Source organism: Daktulosphaira vitifoliae, unplaced genomic scaffold (genome assembly GCF_025091365.1).
Source record: "Daktulosphaira vitifoliae isolate Bord-2020 unplaced genomic scaffold, ASM2509136v1 Scaffold_4, whole genome shotgun sequence".
Classification (NCBI taxonomy): Eukaryota; Metazoa; Arthropoda; class Insecta; order Hemiptera; family Phylloxeridae; genus Daktulosphaira; species Daktulosphaira vitifoliae.
In genome coordinates, this window is record NW_026099575.1 from 40,716,459 (window position 1) to 40,737,418 (window position 20,960).

The 20,960-nt window shown below is 25.4% G+C and overlaps 3 protein-coding genes across 3 annotated transcripts; 1 reads left to right on the top strand and 2 right to left on the bottom strand.

Annotated features, from left to right (window-relative positions):
• Positions 1-44: 44 nt before the first annotated feature.
• On the bottom strand, positions 45-15,785 carry LOC126906140 (xenotropic and polytropic retrovirus receptor 1 homolog). Its single transcript, XM_050686452.1, has 10 exons — positions 15,517-15,785; positions 15,299-15,452; positions 10,625-10,887; positions 9,355-9,622; positions 7,309-7,679; positions 6,956-7,103; positions 5,453-5,659; positions 5,218-5,387; positions 2,043-2,176; positions 45-584 (listed from the first exon to the last, which is right to left on the bottom strand). The coding sequence occupies exons 1-10, from the start codon at positions 15,583-15,585 to the stop codon at positions 302-304; spliced, it is 2,067 nt and encodes a 688-aa protein (XP_050542409.1). The 5' UTR covers positions 15,586-15,785; the 3' UTR covers positions 45-301.
• A 92-nt stretch (positions 15,786-15,877) lies between these two features.
• On the top strand, positions 15,878-17,975 carry LOC126906141 (methyltransferase-like protein 17, mitochondrial). Its single transcript, XM_050686454.1, has 9 exons — positions 15,878-16,022; positions 16,079-16,238; positions 16,308-16,439; positions 16,513-16,780; positions 16,845-17,013; positions 17,081-17,299; positions 17,373-17,511; positions 17,591-17,729; positions 17,858-17,975. Exons 1-9 carry the CDS (start codon positions 15,993-15,995, stop codon positions 17,928-17,930), a joined length of 1,329 nt encoding a protein of 442 aa, XP_050542411.1. The 5' UTR covers positions 15,878-15,992; the 3' UTR covers positions 17,931-17,975.
• LOC126906142 (28S ribosomal protein S35, mitochondrial) lies at positions 17,941-19,836 on the bottom strand. The gene is made up of 6 exons (XM_050686455.1): positions 19,604-19,836; positions 19,414-19,504; positions 18,875-19,226; positions 18,404-18,583; positions 18,145-18,346; positions 17,941-18,091 (listed from the first exon to the last, which is right to left on the bottom strand). Exons 1-6 carry the CDS (start codon positions 19,704-19,706, stop codon positions 18,009-18,011), a joined length of 1,011 nt encoding a protein of 336 aa, XP_050542412.1. The 5' UTR covers positions 19,707-19,836; the 3' UTR covers positions 17,941-18,008.
• Positions 19,837-20,960: the final 1,124 nt, after the last annotated feature.

The window sequence follows — 20,960 nt, forward strand, 5'->3', positions numbered from 1 at the left end:
ATCACAATTAAAATTTTTTATAAATTCAACATTTATATATATTATTATTTATCAATATTCTTCACACTAATAAAATGTAATATGATGGAGATATATTTTTGACGTTTTTATAATCAATTAAAAATTTGTTCAAAAAATAAAAATAATGACCCAAGAATGTTATAATTACTAATCTTTAAAAAAAAAAGATATTTTAAAGCTTCAAGAAATGTACAAATACATTTTTCTCTGAAATTCGTTATTTAAAAAGTGTGAATTTGTAAATATCCTACTTGATTCTATTTGTAGGATGTGTTGAGATTCATCGCGTGCCTAGACTAGCCAAAATCAATGAGGCTTGTTCATCGGCAGAACGGCTAGGTTGAAACGTAAGATTCGGTATTTTCCTTCCTATTCCGCCACCAGTTTTTACTCTTCTATTCCTGTTTAAGTCATGAGGAACTGTTGGTAGATCCATTAAACGTAGTATGTGAGTCTGGTCTGAGCTGTCTATGGGAGCCACAGAAATATCCCTTACAGCTCGAAATCGACCGCAATTATTCAAATGTTCGTTTTCTAAACGGAAAAAATTCCATACAAATCTCCTGGAATCATATGAAATCTATACATAATACCATTTATCAATTAAGCATAAAACTTAGAAACGAGTGTCACTCTTATAGACGAATGTCAGGTAATTAAAATATTATAAGATAATATAAGAAGTCAGAATTTAAATAAAACATCATCAATTCAATTTATTGTTTACGCCTTATGTTTTCTAAACGACACAACTAAAATTCTCAAAAATTGTTCAAACTAAGATTCAATATTTTAATTTAAAATTAATCGTGTATTTGGTGTTATTATTCATTCGATTTATTCGTTAGTAAAATATTCATTCCACTAGAAAATTATACACCTCATTAGTGTTTGAACTTCTGACTCATGTGATTTTTAAACATTCATAGGCTAATTTTTAAATAGAAAATATCTAAAAACGACGATGACAAGTGAAAACAATGTTGATTCTTAAAAAAAAATTTGATCGATATTAATTTATGAAAATGAGGTAAGAGATTTTTGTTAAATCAAATACCATCATAGTGTAATAGGGCTTTAAATAAAAAAACAAAATAATAACTGTTCTTAATATAACTTGCTGATTAATAAATAAATCCCATAGCTAAAATTTGCAATAGAAATTTCGTCTATAATATTAATTAGGTCATTAGTATAAAAGAACGCAAAATAATGAATGTGGGGGAGTATTTTAGATAACAGTTGACACCGAAGGTGCTATAGATTTTTTACGTATTTTTTTTTGCATTTTATAATATGTTGCATTGTTCATTGGGAATATAATTCGCGTTTGATTTTACTGTACTTTTTGATGTATTTAATCTTAATTAATACTTTTAAAATGCTCCCCATAAAAGATAACTTTCTCATGTTTTGTGACACTAACAAGGTGTAGAAGATGTTGTAACAATGGCATAACATTTTTTGAATAGAATGGATTTAACTCCTTCATACTTGCTGGTATAAACCGACTAACTTGCCACAAGTAGATCTCAGAAATACTGGAGTTGACTAGTTCGTTCTCTTCTTACTGGTATTAGTGGTTATAACCTTATACTGATACAGACTATTCTTTTGCATATTAGCTGTCTTTTGTTAAGTTGAACATGAATAGAACTACTTTTTTATTAAAGGTTTTGTGTTTCGTTATAAAAAGTTACACTTAACTGGTAAAACTATTAAATTGAATACACGACAATATCATATCTTAAATTACGTCTACATAATTTAAAGGTCTCACTTAAATTTGGACACCGAGACCAGCAATGTCTTAACCCAGTCATTTGGAATAGAAAGGGTTTTCCAAATGAAAATTTAATTGTTAATATAATTTTGAAATCACTATGTATTATATTTTAACTGCATTAAAATTTTTCTCACAACCAGAAATTGAGTTGAACAATTAATGGTATTGCGCAATAGTATTTTAAACAATTATTCTAATTAAATAATATATTTTAAATAAAAAATCGTCTTATTACCTCATCACTTCAAGAGGAGATAAAATTGACACCATCAAATCTCCATGAACGTAACCCATTTCAGTCAGAGACATGGATAATGCCCAACCAAACCGCAAAATAAAATCTTCAACAATTGCTATGTAATAAAAAGCCTAAAAAATAATTTTAGCATAAATTAACGTAATCATATATAATTATTCGGTTTAATTTGTCACATAAGCTCACTATAAAAACAAATTAATATAAATACATTTTTTAATTTTCTTAGCAATGAACATTGTCGAAAATCATCAGCAGATGAGTGAATTCAAAGATATGAACAATGAAAGATGATTTAAATGTTTAAATATCATATTTAATTGATTTTATATGGAAATATCTATTTGTAATTCCTAAAATTTAGATTGTTCATATTACATGCCTTTTAGCTTTATTAATCATACTAATTGTAAATAATGGATAGAACCAGTACTTAATTGATGTATTAAAATATGAGTTCAAAATGAGTGTTATAATTTACAGGTTTTAAGAGAAACTATACCCATTAATAATTAAAACGAGTAAAATTGATTGTTTTAACTTCAAAGGTTAACAGTTTTCACAAGTTTAAACAAATTTAATGCGTATATTTTTTTACGTTTTTTCATAACTAATTCATTATATGCGAAATGAAAATTATTATTACCGTATTCTATAGAATGAATATAAAATAACATAAATTAAATTAAATTAGTATCGCCCAATAAAATGTACAATATTAAATGAACAATATAAAAAATACATATTAATAACTCATTATTAAGGTCACACGCAGATCAGCTTAACCGAGGTTAAATAATTATTAAACGACAATCACAAGTTCAAATCCAAGTTTGTAACAAAAAACAATAATAATAATTGTTTCTTTTAAATACTAAATAAGCATTTATTGCATGATTTATATTAAGAAGTAATAGTTATTTAGGTTTAAAGAATGTTATAACATCGTAATGAACAGATATTTATATTTATTTATAGTGATTTTGATCTTCTTAAGTGTAACGTCAAGATGTTGTTTTTATTGAGGTTATCTAACTAAATATCCATTTTTAAGGTCATGATTACAGTTCTGAACTTGTATTTGACCATCATCTGTCTTTAATCAACATTATATTTATGAAGCCACCACGGTCAGCTGGTCAGTTTATTTTTAAAATTGCGACCAATAATTTTTTTTTGATAAAATTCACAGACATGTTTTTTTGATATTAGCTGTTAGTAGTAGTTTAGTGAAAAATTTTCTAGTTGTGAAACAAGGTTATGCTATGTAAATATATATAATTTTTCCTAGAAATCACTTTGACAATATCAATATTACATCATTTTAATTTAAGTTAACTCAATGAAATCCTACCTTAACACCATGATTAAAAGACGAAATAACAATTATTACAGCTGATAACATTTACAATAATCAAAATATTACTTTTATAACTGCTGTAATGATTGATAAAAAAAAAAAAACCCAGCATAGGGGGTCGCGGCACAGTGGTGACGTGGCATAGTTGAATCAAGTATAATGATATCTGACAGTGATTAAAATCACTATAAAAAAAAAATGCTTCGATGCAAATCTTTAGATAGTATTTAATTTTAAAATATTGCTGGATTATTCTAAAATTTACATGATCTGCTAGTTCCTTATTAATATCCTGATTAAGATAAAGTATGTCGAATGAAAAAGGGATATAAATATTATTTGTCATAAAAAATTTTATTGATCCATATACTTTTCAAAAAGTTATAATATAATAAAGTTAAAAATGTAAAATACAAAATCGAGAATTTTCACACAAAAATAGCATTTGGTAGCCATTTTCATCGTGAAGACAAAATAAAATTCAAAATTCTTTTTTCCATGATAAAGTATATTACATTAGCTTTAATTTAAGATATATATAAAAGTGTCAGTCTTTCCGCAACATTTTCAAAAGTCAAGTTGAAAAAGTTAATTTTTTGTGAAAAAGTTGTCATTTCAAATACCCTCCCCTGTGGGCAGGTAAAGGGTCAGTTTTATAAAAAGTATATACCAAATAATAGGTAAAGACATCAAGTATGTATAAAAAAAAAATTATATTGATTTGTTCATTTTTAAGAAAGTTATGGCAGTTTTAAATTTAAAAAATTAAAAGAATTAGCGATTTTTAAATTTGTAATTTTTTTGGAGGTTTCCCCCATTTACGGGGAACGAGGGTAATTTTTTTTTTAATTTTTGAGGTTAATGTCTTCGACTTGATACGATTTATGATCTTTTGACGTATCATTGAAAGAAATTTGTTCGGTGAGAGCTGAAAAAAAGTGGTAACAGACACAAAAAAAAAAAAACACATAATAGTAAAACCAATACCTTCTCAGCTTCATATCGAAGCTAATATGAGAAAACAGTTAAAAATTTTCCAACGACCAATGATAACTTTTAAATTTTTAGTATTTTAGACACATTTAAAACAACCCGGGCAAATGTTATATTACCTTAGTTTGAAAAAAAAAAATCTTATTTAAATAAAACTGAAGAACACCGTTATTTTGGAGGGTATACACCAACATAAGGCGATTATCCACTAACATTTTTTTTAAATAATAAAGGTCCTAGAAAATTACATTTTTTTACTATTTATATTGAAGGGTTTAAGCTTATAAATTAGCATAAACTCCAAAATGAAAAAAAAAATTTTACGAAAAAACTGGAAAACCCATTTTTTTATGTATAAAAATAAAATTAGTTAATTTAATTTAACTCTAATTTTTCTATAAATTTGTTTTCATATATCCTTGGATTTTTATAAAAATTGATTAACAAAAAAAAAGAAAATTTTTAAAAATTATAATTGAATTTCTACTTAACTTTTAACATATTACTGATTGATAAATGGTAAGTTTTTGATATTAATTTTTTAAAATTAATATTTATGTTATAAAAATACAATTTTTTTATATTAAATTGTAATTAAAAAAGTTGGGTACATATATTAACCTAACATAATGTAAATTTTATCAGGCTAAAGAATATTTATTTGAAACCTCCAACAAATTTTTTAAAAATTACATGAAATTAAGCACATTCTTTTCTGGGTTGTTTTTAATAATTTTTTTCAAGAAAGCAAAATAATATACTGAAATAAATAGCCCACGATATTTTTGCGTCGTAACTTACCGTAGAAGAATAAACAATTTCTTCTCGTAAAAATTTATTTTCTCCGGCATTTTGATCAAATAGCCCCCAATCCATTTTTATATCCCAAATATACGAATAAAGTGAACTAAATACTGATGCACATATCCATAAATAAAAGAAAACGTTTGAATCTTCATCAGGATTCTTTTCTAAAATATCAGACATTAGCTTAAAATTTACCAATAATTTGTATTTTTGGATAGCGTTATTTTACTTGAATACTGGAGATTTAAGAAAGAAAATGTTATAACAAAAAATGTAGTGGCGTATTTAGCAGCATTAGCAAGATGAGGAAATGCTTCACGGGAGTCTCTATATCGCCTTAGACACTGCATGAATCTGAACCACGCTGGTAGACAAGCAACAATGGGTCTCAACAACCAAACCCGTTCGACACACTTGGTACCGTCAATATCAATAGCTGTAATTTAAAAAGGTTAATTTTTATGCTATTTACACAGTATACAAATTAAAAAATATCGAAACGGCCAAAAACATGAATATTTTCATTAGAAAAACTTATTTTTTATCACCTCTAGGGTTCGGAACTTTATAAAAGTTTGTTTTAGCGATCCCAAGTACATTAATGATAAACAGATAATTGTATTTATTTTTTTAACATTAAATAATCTATATTGTTTAAGAATTTAGTTATTACTAACTCCTAGAACAAAAAATTTTACTGTTATACTATATACACAGTGACAAAAATCTAGTTCCTTTTATCAAAAACTTTTGAAAATTAAAGAATATAAATAGTTTCTGAAAAGATCTGCGTATTACCAAATTTTGATCATTTTGTTACCGATGATCAATTTTCACGGAGTTGGATATTTTAGAAGTGGTCCAAAAAGTTTTATAAATGCATAAAGTTCTAAGCCATAATTATCTCGATCAAAATAAGCCCCTAATAACTGACATTTCGTATTTGTCAAAAAAAAATATTAAAAACATTGGCTAGTTGTACTGAAATATTACGATAAATCAATTATCTAATCACTGGTATGCACAATTTATAAAAGGTGACTAATTATACTTTAAGTTTATTAATCTCTTTGGTAGTTATTTTCACCAAACAGATTTCTCTTGACAGTTAAACAAAAAAAAATTGGACTAGATATATTTTTGAGAAAATTATGTCGTCAAACCATAAGAAATACTTTTGCATTATTATTTATCTTATGAATGCAAATATTTCATAAATATTGTATTGAAACAGTGTAGTATTTAAGAGGATTATCGAGGAATTCCCACGCGCCTACTAGACAGGTGCTATATTTCAATGCTAACAATTTTAATAATTATATATGATATCTTTTTAAATAACAAAACGGTTACTAAAAAAGTCTTTAACACAGTAAATTTACTAGATAGTTCAAAAAAATATTTATTTTTATTTCAAACTAGAATATTTTATTATATTTTAATTATATTTATTTTTTTCTAAATACATCGATGTGGCAGTAAATCCTATTAATGTAAAAGGTTACTAACTCATAGTTAAATATTAAAAGATATAATTAATTTTTTTAAGGGTATACTCGGATATATAGGCCCTCTCTTAAAACCTGCAAAATTATATTCTAATACTTAATTAATAAAAAAAAAATTATAATTAATTTACAAATTATTTATGTAAATTTTATTTTAACTATAATAAAAATTCGGGTATTCAAATTTTCTAAGTAAGTTTACATTACATGTAAATGATAATTACTTTTATTTGACATCCACTTATCATTGGTAAGGTAAAAACATACTAGATACTGGAAATCTAATAGTGCAGGAACTAAACTTGTTAGTTGATCCGCCAGCCAAAAATCCGCAAAGCCCACATAAAAAAACGGAGCAAATATTATTCGGACCTAAATATTACAAAAGGAATAGTTAATGCTTAAAAAAAGTACTCCTTCATTGGAATGAGTTCTGAGACAAAATATAGTCACTTTATGCACGTCTGGTTTTATTTGAATGATTTAGTACATGCACACATACACACACCAAATTTAATTAATTTTGTAAAAAAAAATTATTTTTACTTTTCAAAACATATACAAAGAGTAAACTTACCATGACTCGCAAGACCCAAAAGCGAGCGTCGTGTCTTAGCGTCTTGGTAGGGTTAAATAAAAACACAATCATTAAAATAGCTAGAATCAATGGATTAATGTATGGAGGTATATGTAATGCCTCACTATACAAAAATATCAAAGCGGACCCTGCCCAAACCAAACCAAAAACAGTGGCTAGTTCCATAATATGTTGTTCAGTCAAGTGATTCCTGGGGTCTAATTCGAAAATAAGAACATGGTTCACGCCGGAAGAACGCCAGCAGTATACATTTATACCTATTAGAAATAGGAATATGACTAATAATAAAGGTCCACGATATAACCGCACCATTACTCGCCAGTCTGTGTCACTGTTACCATGCGCTATTCCTATACAAATAAAGAGTTAAACATAAAAAAAACTAATATTTTAGTTTTAAGTAAATTATATTATATTTAACTAGAAATATGATCTTAAGATGTATAAAAGCTTGTAGATTTAACCTCAATTATCTAATTGAAGACACTAGTGCAATAACCAGATAGACGGGTTCCTTTATAAACTTTTTAAGAGACACAAAAAACAATTTTTTTGTACTTTAAGTCAGCAAAAGAGATTTTTATTTTAACCCTACGGTTATAAATACACTCATCGGGTAAGTCTATTTATTGCACATATGCATAAAGCAATAAAATTATGTATTAAAGTGAATTTTCATAAATAGTTTACATATATGTTTTTTACACTAACGCCTTCAATTACCAAAAAAAACCCCACTGACTAGGATTGCAAGATTCACAAAAAACAAAAGTTATCTAAAATAAGGTTGGGTTGGGTTTGTATATGTAAATGATCTTTTCTTTTAGCTTCGATACGAAGCTGAGAAGGTAGTGGTTTTACTATGACGTGTCTGTTACCACTTTTTCGCAGCTCTCACCGAACCCATTTCTTTCAATGATACGTCAAAATATCACAAATCGTATCAAGCCGAAGACAATACCCTCAAAAATTAAAAAAAAAAATTTCCCTCGTTCCCCGTAAGTGGGGGAAACCTCCAAAAAAATTACAAATTTAAAAATCGCTAATTTTCGAAATTTGTTCAATTTTTTTTACTTAAAACAGCCATAACTTTTTGAAAAATGACCGAATCAATATAATTTTTTTTTTAGATACTTGATGTTTTTATGGATCATTTGGTATATATTTTTCATAAAATTGACCCTTTACCTGCTCACAGGGGGGGTTTTAAAATAATAACTTTTTCAACTTAAATGTTGAAAGTGTTCCGGAAAGTCTGACACTTTTATATATATCTTAAATTATAGCTTATGTAATATACTTTATTATGGAAAAAAAAATTTCGGAGTTTATTTTGTCTTTATGGTGAAAATGGCTACGAATGCTATTTTTATGTGAAAATTCTCGATTTTATTTTTTACATTTTTAACATTATAACGCTTATTGAAAAGTGTATGGACCAACACAATTTTTTTATGAGAAATATTTTTTAATAATCCCTTTTTCATTTGACATACTTTATCTTAATCAGGATATTAATAAGGAACTAGCAGATCATGTAGCATTTGGAATAATCCATCATTTTTTTTAAATTAAACACTATCTTAAGATTTGCATCGAAGCGTTTTTTTTTATAGTGATTTAATCACTGTCAGGTATCATTATATTTGATCCAACTATGCCACGTCATCACTGTGCCGCGATCCCCTGTGCTGGTTGGGTTGGGTTTAAACGAGAAAAAATACTCCTTTAATAAACGGAATACTTCCGTTTATTAAAAATACAAAATTGATTAATTTTTATTATGGAAATCTGTCGATTAAAAAATTCTATGGTAAACCCTATAGCTTTTACATGTTATATAACGATAGATAAATGGGTCGACATGGGTCTGGCCAAATTACTGTAATACTTTACAAGTTATTAAAAATGTAATGCTTTACTCTCGTATGCAAACGGGTTAAGTATTTCATTTTTGTAACTAGTAATAAAGTTTTAGTACACTTGAAAATGAATTTATTCAGAAACCTATCATTTATGACTTACCAGTTATAATTACTGCCAATAACATCACAACAAATGCACCCGAAAATAAACCGACTTTAAATGTGATCCACGGTGATTGTTGTTCGCCCAATGGCGGTACTCGCAGTCTTTTCATGGCTCTTTGTCTGTCACCACCTTCCAAACCTTGTGTAACAGTTGCTTCTGTTTCGCTGATCAATCTATCGATATCCTTATTACAGTAAAAATGAGCATTCTCGACAACTTCTGATCTCCACCGAGCACCAGAACCTCCATCGGAACCAAGTAACTTAAAAAAAAAAAATTGTCACGCACAACTCGCATTTATAGGTTTATAGCATAAGGTTAAGTATAGTTTAAAGATATACAGGCGATTATTTTTTAGAACTGAAAATATTTGTATAATTCTGTTACCGATAAAGATGTAAGAAAATTTAAATATTCCAACTGAATAAAAAAAAAGTTATTCATCAAAATCATGTGATTTCATTAACAGCAGAGACTGGAACCATAGTTTTCTTACAGGATCGGGTTCGGCTATGGTTCTATAAAAAATTATTTTAAAGTACCGGTTAAGTTTAGGTTCTTTTCATAGTTAAAGTATAAGTTGAAAATTCTGATTGGTAAAAATGTATTAAATAATAAACCAGAGACGTTCTCAGGATTTTGTATTGGGGGGGAAATAGGCATAAGAAATTTTTACCACCCCGTCCAAAATTTCACGATACATTTATTTTCGTCATAGTAGGTTCTATTCTCCATACGTTTCCATGAAAAAGATCATATCCTATACATTTTAAGTTGGGAGTTCTTAAGCGGATAATGGTACAAGGGACTGAGCGCTCCACAAAAATTCAGAAAAACCTAAATTATTAAATAAAACCTAAAAACCTAGTATTACTACTTAAAAATGTTTTTTAAATAGGGAAAAAGCAATTTAGCACCCCATATCGCTACAAAATTACGATAATGAGAAGAAAGAAGCACCTCAGATTTGCACATACCTTATAATAAAATCTGAACAACTGTACTGTTTGTTTAACTTTGCAGAGTATACTAATAATAAATACCTGCATAGATTATTGTTTAACAATTAATCAGAGCATCTTTTACCCCTTAAGAACGGTTGGGGTCAGCAGGGTACAGTTAGATCTGTCATTTTTTTTGTTAAATTATGACCTCGAGTTTTAAAAGAAACGATGTTAATTGTATAACAGTTATTATTTTTTTAGATCACGCAAATTAAAATAATGACTGTGTAATTAACTTATTTATAAATTTATAAATATACCTTATCGTGTTTTTTCATAATTTTTCGAAAACCAGTATAGTTTAAATTTTGATAATTTTGCAAAAGTATCAAGCTCAAATAAAATTCACTAAAAGCCAATTTGAGTTCTTGGGTTTTTTTTGTTGTAGTATTTTTTCGTAGTATTTTTCGCTTGACTGGTTTAAGATTTCCTCCACTATCTTTAGACTTGACTTTATCATCTTGGGCTTCCCTTAGATCACTCTGTAGATTTGCAAATTTTCGTGTGGCTTCAGCTAATTTTTCTGTATTAAAAACCACATTGATTTTAATTTTGTAGCCTCTAAATTTCGTTTACTCGCATTAAAATCTACATATGATATTTCAAAGTGTTTTTTTTTTATTTTTAAATATATTGATATCTTAACAGCAGCAACATGTATCTCAAGTGATGTTTTTGCAAAAAAATATATTTTTACTTAAGGTATACGCTGATTTGTGAATGTATACCCTTCGATATAAATATTATTTTTCTAGAGTATACATTAATTTAAAAAACTGTTAATGTGTATACTCTCGAAATACAGTTACAAATCTTCAAAAATATAAATAAATAGGAAAGCCAAAAAAAAAATGTTTGTCTCATATAAAACTTATAATTTAAAATAGATAATCAATTATAAATAAATTTTAGAATAAAAAGTTAACATTAAAATTATTGGCTTCAAAATTTAAATTACAAAAATTGATATTCCTATCAATTGAACTTGTAAGAAATAAAGTAATGAAACTATTTTAATAAGTCGTCTAAACTATGCCACTAGTAAACCATTTGCATCTGTTTTATAAATCCTATATAAACAAATTCTGATTATTTTGTTATCATTAAATAAAAACTAAAAATTTGCAGATACATGTTATTGCTGTTAGGTAGCGAAGTATAAATATTTTATTGTAATTATCTATGTGTATTTTCTAATAAATTGTGTTAAAAAATGTCATTAGCTTTTAAACTTACATGATGATATTAAAAATAGTTATTTTAAATTGAAAATTGTTAACATTATTTTTTGAAATAAAATAATGAATAACACTGTGATAATTCTTATTGATAATAAATCAGAACTGTCGTGTCAATTTAAAGGAAAATATTAACGTTCTACCCTTATTAAAAAATCTGATGTATGATATAAAACTGTTAGTAAAATAGTGATCATCAAACATTTTTGAATAAAAATAACGTGCAATATTAAAAAAAAGTTACAAATCTAAGTGATAAATAATTAAGCGTCGAAAATTGAATTAAGCACCTAATTACTAATTATTAGAAATGCGAACAGTTCTGATTAGACAAGAGGACTAGGAACAGAAATAGTTTAGACTTATGGCAAATTTTATTATACCTAATAAATTAGTTCATTTATGTCAAATTATTTTAGTACATGTTGAAAAAAAGACTACAGAATCCAAAAATACTATGAAACCGCCTTTGAAAACTTAATTGAATTTAAAATTTGACTTTAAAAAGTTTAATACTTGAAATTAACTGGAAAAAATATATAAATTGAAAAAATTTATATTATCAAATTTTTTATTTGGATTAAAAGCGATTTCTTATATATTAGGTTTCTAAAATTATTAACTTGACATATTTTTGAAAAATAATTCGATATAGGTCTACTAATTTACTAGATATGGTAAAAACTGAAATCAATTAAGTTCTTATATCTGTCAGAAATAATAATAGGTTTGGTTGGGTGGGTTTATAAAATTTCATGTTTTTTTGTATGACTTATTTTTAAATTTTAATTTTTTTATCCTTAAAAGGACTTATTTTATAGTTTGTATTTAGGACTCTTAAAATATAGATCCGTTACTGTAACTGTTCGTCATAGGTAGGAAGTTTAGATAGCTAATTACAAACGCTAGATTATATTTTTTCGGAAAATACTCTAACAAAGAAAACCTTTAAAATATAACGAGATACATAATTTATATTTATCTAATATTTTACTATAGTAAATAAGTAATCTAGGAATAATGTTATTATTTTAGAAATTTTAAAATTAATGTATAACCGTAGCGCAAAATATCAAAATTTGAATTGCTAGTCAATGCTGCGTGTAGTATTGTCATAGACAGACATCTGATAAAATTTTTAACTGCTAGAACAATTTAATCGATCAGAGGGCTTACATAATTTGAGAGGACTATTGAAGTTTGTAGACGTCCCCGAGTTCTTCCCTTACAATATCCACTCATGAATACTTATGAACTTGAAAAATAACTTATTTATATTTATCAGAACTAAAGAATGCACTATAGAAGAGAATGATTTTTTTTTTCAAGGTTAAACATTTTGTTGGAAAATATTCGTAACACAAAGTTTTATTAATTTGTTTTTATGTTTGTATAAAAATAATCATTTTATAACTATTTTTAGAAACAAAATTAAACGATGTAAAACTTTGAAACTTCTAATTAAGACTTTGCACTTGGAATAAAAGCTCTTTGTGTACTCATATACTAACCTCATTTGATTCAAGCCGGATTAATTCATACTTACCAGTTCAATTGAAATAAATGAAAAAGTATAAATACTAATCAGTTATAACTCGGACAATAATTAAAAATTTAATTTTATAAAAAAAATTCTTTTATATAAAAACAAATAATTAAAATGGAAAATCCATCTTTTTACATGCATTTTAATTTTGTAAAACACATAATACATATTTTTAAAATTTAATTAATAATTAATTTAATTATTTAATAAATATTTATTACTATAATGTTATTTACTACTTGACCATTATTAAATTTGAAAAATATGTATTATTTTTAGAGAAGGATTTATGCTTCTAACTCAATTTGATATTTTGGTTTGTTATAATACAGATCTTACAGATTGAGTTCATTAATCAATAAATCAATATTTCACACTTATAATATTTAGATGCATAAAATAAGGCGGTGATTAGTTGAAAAATTACAATTCAGTGATTTTAAAAGACACATGCTAATTTTGAAACATTATCTGAAAACTCAAAAAGCATATAATATGTGATTCTCAATTTTATTATATTATAATAAAATGTTGAAATAGAATAATAATATTTAACTTTTATAAAATAACATTAAATTAAAAAAAAAAAATTAAGCATACATATTATTATAGCTTTTGAAATACATTAAATAGTAAACAATTATATCTTTCTCTATTAATTTATGATTTTAATTTAAGTTATCTAGATTTTATAAAATATATTGTTGATTTATTATATATTTTTTTTTTATAGATAAATATACTACATAATTTTCATTGCCAAAAAATATATTATTAAGTTAAATATCAATTTTTTTGGTAAAAATGGTCAGGATTTAATATTAACGTATCTATTAATACATTTCAATATTTCTCAACAAAAACTTTCCTGAAAACAAATTTTAAATATTAGTTTTTTTTTTTGTAAAAAAAAAACATTATTATTAAATTATTATTTATTTTTATGTTGGCTTTTCTTTAATATTAGAAATATGACATAGTTAAATTTTAGTTGTTACCCTACAAATTTGAAAAATATAATTTCCATTTTTTTTTACCACTAGTTAAATAATATTTTTTTAATAAAAGTTATTTTATCTTCAAGAAATTTCCTTTAGAACATTGAACATTGAAAAAAAAGACTTCAAAGAGAAATACAATCCTTTATATTTTAAATATAATATTGTAACAAAAAAAAAGCTATTTATTTGTAGTGATTTAACAGAAAAACATCTAGGTATAAAGTTACTATAAATGGGATTTAAACAAGGGGGATTTAGTTTTCCAATTTAAAGAAAATTTTTTTTATTATTATATAAAAATATATATGGATGGATAAGAAAATCAGTGTAACCAATTTTTTTCTATAATATACTAAAATGTTACTATGTGTGGTAAGTTTGCACCTCAATATTTTTGTCTCTGCTTCTTTCAACTTGTTTATTAGGCAGTTCATTTTTTTGAAATGTTATATTTAAGATGCAGACTAACTTCATTGTATGTTATTTAATTATGTAATAATAACTTTGTAAAATAATTCAGACTTTTGTTTTTAATTATTTTTGTTTTATTGAGTCACATTCAAGTCTACTGTTAAGTTTTCTAGTTGCCAAAATTTATTTAACACCTACCAAAGAAATATTCCAAAGATCACTCCTGATGATGGATTGTCAAATATTATTAAAATATTTTTTGTTTTGAACAATTACTAAAGGGAATATTTCAATACATACTTTAGGATTTTCATAAAACCATAATATTAATAATCAAAAAAAGTTATAGCATATCTAATTTATCATTACAAGTAAACATATACTTTTGTACTAAAACTAATTATTAAAATATATATATATATTAATAGAAGTCTAATAAGTATCAATAATTTAATCTATTTTAATATTTTGATTATTGCTTATTTTTCACAATAGTGTTATGTGCTACAGACCAAAATAAAATAAAATACAAAAACATAATAATCTAATTTAAATTACCAGTGCAGTATATTAAAATTCATACTACGATAATTAAAAAATTATGATAGTAATTTTAGAAGGTTAATACAAATATTATCTTAATAATAAATCATGCATATATAAAATTTCAAAATATCAACAGTAGTTAAATAAAACAGTCTTAAACATTCAAACACTATAATAAATTCCATAGGAAACCTGAATAAAATGTATTGATTTTGGCAAGTTCCTTATCGCAAAAGCTAAAGAACTTTTCGTCAAATTTGGCATAATACCGGGAAATAGAATCAGAGTCTACTTGGTCAGATGCAGGTACTTGTTCAACAGCAGCATATAACATCTCTTTCATTTCCTGAATTGATGTTAAACATATATTACCTTTAAGTCATTAATTATTAAAATTATAGATAACCTACTTCATAGCTTATGTATTGTTTTCTCCATTCTGGAGTAATATGTGCAGCCAAATGTTCAGCAAATTTCATGATTAGACCAAGAGTTACTAAGTTTATAGGATAAAACTAATCTTATAAATAATAAACCTTTAATCGTGTAAGGGGCACTTGAATATCCCGCCGTTTCTTCCTTCTTATTTATTTGTATAAATATTAATGTAAAGGGAAAGTTAAAATTGACCAATAGTAGGTCAATAAATATCAGATATATCAGTTTTAGCATGATAACAATTAATTAAGTGCACAGTTATATCACAGATAAGATAAAACTTATCTGTGGTTATATAGACATAGTTTTTATAACCATGGATAAGTGTATGAAATATAATGATAAGGTGTCAGATGCGGCTAAAATGTTCAAAAAAGTTTCAAAATTACATTATTGTAAATATTTTAACATATACATATATATTTTATAAATTTTAATCTGGTTCAATATGTTTAGCTGTACTATATTAAAACTTTGTGTAAGTAATCAATTTTTTTAAATTTAAAACTATAATTTATTGTTTAAACATTTTAGTATTCAACCAAAGTAAAATTGGCACCTATTTTGAATGAAACTATCAAACAAAAGTTATCATGTAATGAGTTAAAGCCTAGAAAACACCCTGGTCGGTGTCAAAGGATTGCTGAACCTCTTCCTGATGATCTAGTTAAATCTATTGTTAATTCTTTAAAAGGTTAATATAAATAAATTTATCAAATTAATAATTTTTATGAATAATCTTTGTGCTTTGTTATTTTCTTAGATTCACAAATAAAAAGTATAATAAAAGATGGTCAATTATTATTGAACTATTTACATAGTAGACATATGCCAGTAGAACAAAAGGAAAAAAATAAAAAAAGATTGCAGAAAAAAACTGAATTGGAAGAAAAATGTATGTTTTGTTCAATTTTTTTTTTACTATGCATGAACAATATTACTTAATTTTATTATAATGTTTTATATAGATAATATTAATGAAATGTCAGATCAACAAAAAGAAAAATTTCAAAAATTCCTGTACAACCGTGTAGAAAAATTAGTAGCTCAACAGACCTATTGTTGGAAACCAATTGATTTCAATAATGAATATGTTTGTCATCAGTATCTTTTAACAAGAATAGCTCCAGAATATTCTGCTATAAAATTATTATTTAATGAAATAAAAGAGAGAGATCCAGACTTTAAACCACAATCATTATTTGATTTTGGGTCTGGAATTGGAACTGTAACTATGTATATTCCTATACCTTTTTTTCATTGCTCAATTATTTTAATATAACTGAAAAATAATTTAAAGGAATGCAAGAAATGTATGGGGTGACTCATTAAAGGAATATTACTGTGTTGACACATCATCTAAAATGAACGATTTATCCAAACTTATTTTACAAGGTGGAAATTTTAATAATGATAGTGCTTTACCTAAAGGTTTATGCTACAGACAATTTTTACCGGGATCACCTACAGTACTTGCATTATTATTATCTTTATTTATATAGATAATTAAAAATTTTAATAATTATTTGTTGCCAGTTAAAATTTGATATTGTTGTTTCTGCATATTCTTTATTTGAACTACCTGACATGAGAACTCGTTTTGAAACTCTACTGAACTTGTGGAATAAAACAAATAACTATATTGTACTTATTGAAATGGGCACAAGAGCTGGATTTGAAATTATTAATGAAGCTAGGGATCTTTTCTTAAATATTTATTTAAATCAGGATGCCCAATGTCATGTAGTTTCACCAGTAAATTAACAAATATTTATGAAATTTATTAAAATAAAAAATAATACTCTTGAATTAATATTTGTAATTTTAGTGTCCTCATGAACATTCTTGTCCACGTTTTGATACTGACGATACTCCTTGTAATTTTCAAGTTCCATATTTTACACCAAAAATATCCCAACAGTCTACTTATAAAAGTGAACTTGTATCCTACGTTATAATAAAGAAAGGTACTTACTTTACTGCCACTTAATTTGTTAATAGTTTTTATTTAATTTATTATATTATTCCTTAATATATTCTATTTAGGACCTAGATCAATAAATGATGATCAATGGCCACGAATAGTCAGGCCAGTTTTAATACGTTCTAAACATTCTGTTTGTCGAATGTGTACTAGTAGTGGTAAATTGGAAGAAATTATTTTCACTGCAGCAAAACATGGCCAGTAAGTAATTATAATAGTATTAAGAATACAGAAGTAGTAAGATATATTATAATAGGTATTAAGTTAATGAAAATTATTTTTATTGTTATTTTAAAATATTTTCAATTGAATTTTAATATTTTTTTTAGATCACTTTATTGGTGTGCAAGATCTAGTAAATGGGGTGATAGACTACCAATAACAATTAAAACAAAAGAATAGAAATCTAATATATCTACATAACAAATAAATTTTATTTAAAAAATGTCCATGTATAAATATATATATATTTTTAGGACTTCATGCTGATGTTTGATCAACTTCTGGTAATAGAATTGCATATGCAGCATCTCTGTACTTTTTTAATGTATAAATGTCTTCACCTAATAAATAAAATATTTAAAACATGTTATCTTTTTATTATTTAAATATTTACCATTATTTAATAAATATGATACAGCTTCTTTATATATTTGCCCTACAGGGTCATTATCAATAGAATATAACTTAACATCTTCTTCTGTAACTACTTTAGGATACTGTACATATGAGACATATGCTGTTTTAGAAGGATTATTTTCCCATACATAATATTCCATATCAGCTTCTTGTTTTAATTTTTCCCAGTCTTCAAAAGTCTATTACATTTTAAAAATTTATCACAATTTATAAGTTAAATAATTAATTTTACTTACATTAGATTCATGATAAAGCGCAGTAAGAATATAAATTCCATAATCATAATTTTGCTTTCTCATTGGACACCTATCAATCACTATAGTAACCATATCTGTTTCTTCGTCATATCTTTTTCCTACTAATCTAATCATCTTATCTTTAGCATGCTGATCCAATTGTAATGAACTCAATTTAAACTACCAAAAAAAAAAAAAAAAAATCAATGCTATACCATTTAAATTGGTTAATACACCTTATAATGTAAAATTATGACTAAATAGTTTTATTAATTAATTATAAAAACAGAAATACATCCATGTATTTTCCTCAACAGTGACTTTCTAAATTTCTTAATTAATATTAATACGAGGTTATGCATACATTAGCAATACTGTTAAGTATTCATTTTATCATAAAGATGGCTAGGAATGTGTATGCCAAGGATACACAATACCTACATTACATTTAAAAAACTTTTAATTATTTACCTTCAAAGTAACAATACGTGCCTTTGGATCTCTAATAGTTGGTGAAGCATGGCAATAGTCTGTAGAAATAACTGTTAATGGAAAATGTTTATTACAATCTTCATCAGTTTCAAGCCCATTAGGCCATTTAGTACAAAACTGTTTTAAAACATGGCAGTGTTTTTTAATAGCTGGAGGTGTAAGATGCAAAAAATTCGGAATTTTCATCAATTCAGCATTGCCATATTTTCCAGGTGATGCTCTTTTTTGATCGTAACCTTGCCGCAGTGCTAAAGGAACAGAAGCTGGATGAAAAGTTTTAGGTCCAGGCCAAACATTTGTCCAATCTTGATCAACTGGCATTCTTTGTTCTCTAAAAATAAATATAAGTTTCTTATAAAGAAGATATTTAAAAGAATGTTATAAATTATATGACTTATAGAAGAAAAAAATTGTTCATGAAACATCCAAATTATGCTTAAGTAAATTCTACACCAACATACCATGTTAATACCATCATAATAACTAAATTTTATAGTAGGCATAAATTTATTTTTTACCTAGGAGCCATTGTGATAGTTTTTATATATTTTTTCTTTTCTTGTGGTTTGAAAGTTTTCTTTTTTAAGTCCAACACTCTGAATTTGCCATCTTAAAAAAAATCGTAATAAATAAACTATTTAAGTTATTAATATTTACAAGAAATCATTGAGCCATTGATTTGTTTGGTATTTAAAATATTACAATTACCTGAAGGATTGGTATTAGTTGAACAGCCAGCAATAGCATAACAATTAATGTGCAGTACATTTACAGAACGACGCATAAATAAACAATATTGATATCCAAGCATGTTTAAATTTTATAATAATATTAACAAGAACAATGTATGTATAAATAACTAAACATAAACTAATTTTTTTTTTTTATAAATCACGTTAAAAACATGATAAAAATTAAAAATTAAACAATAATAAATAATAATTTTTACTTCATTTGTTTTGATAACAACGTCAGTATCACAGTGTATCATTAGAGAGACCACAAAATCATAGAATCATGCGATTATGATATTTTTTCTTAATTATTTTAAAATAAAATTTAGAACAATTTTTAAATGTTTATTAAAATTAGTTTATTACACAAATATTTCATTATATATCTGTGGTTTATTATATTTATTTCAAATTCAAGGCTCACGAGTACCATGAAATAATAATTAACAAGATATCAAACATTTTATAAGTGATAAAAATTTAAATATTTCGAAAACTGCTAAACTTTTAAGAAACTTGACGGATAAAGTCAGTTTGATACAAGTTCAACAATGTATGATTTCTACTTCTTAACAACTGTGATTGTAATTTGTTATTCATTTCATGTATTACTGTATCATATTTGACATAATAATTTTAAAAACGGCATTATTTAATTTTTTTTTTATACAACTAAAAATTCCTCTGAAATGTTTTGTACTTGGATGTGATTCTGGTCAACCAAATCAACATTTACAAAGGAAGGGAAAATTTTACCTTTAATATTCTATCTTTCTGAGGTGTATTGTTTTATGTATAATGAACATAAGTCTAAGAGTTATGCTAATATGGATAACAAACTAAAAAGCGTAATTATGCACTTTTTAATTAATTAATTACTTTTTAATTAAAAAAATAGAATAAATTAATGCTTTAATAGACATTTTAATTATTTGAGGGAGCTATTATTTTAATATTCATACATTATAATTTTATTAATGAAAGAAATTTTCTAGATTAACAATTTTTAAAAATTTGAAATGACTAAGTAGTTACATAGAAAGGAGTCATAAGATTAATTTCAACTTCAATGCGAGTTGAGAAGGTACTTTTATAAAAAAATTGATTACATAATATTCTTTCCATTACCAAAAATAAATATTTATCATTAAAGTACACAAAAATATGTTTTGTATATTATGAAAAACATTATAGTATTATATACAAGTAGAAAAATTGTCCAAATATAAGTATATTATGTTTTAACTCACAAGACAGCAAAGTAAGTAAATAATACTCGGTAAATTTTTCACAAAATTATCTTTGCAATATTTTAAAAACGAATAGGTATA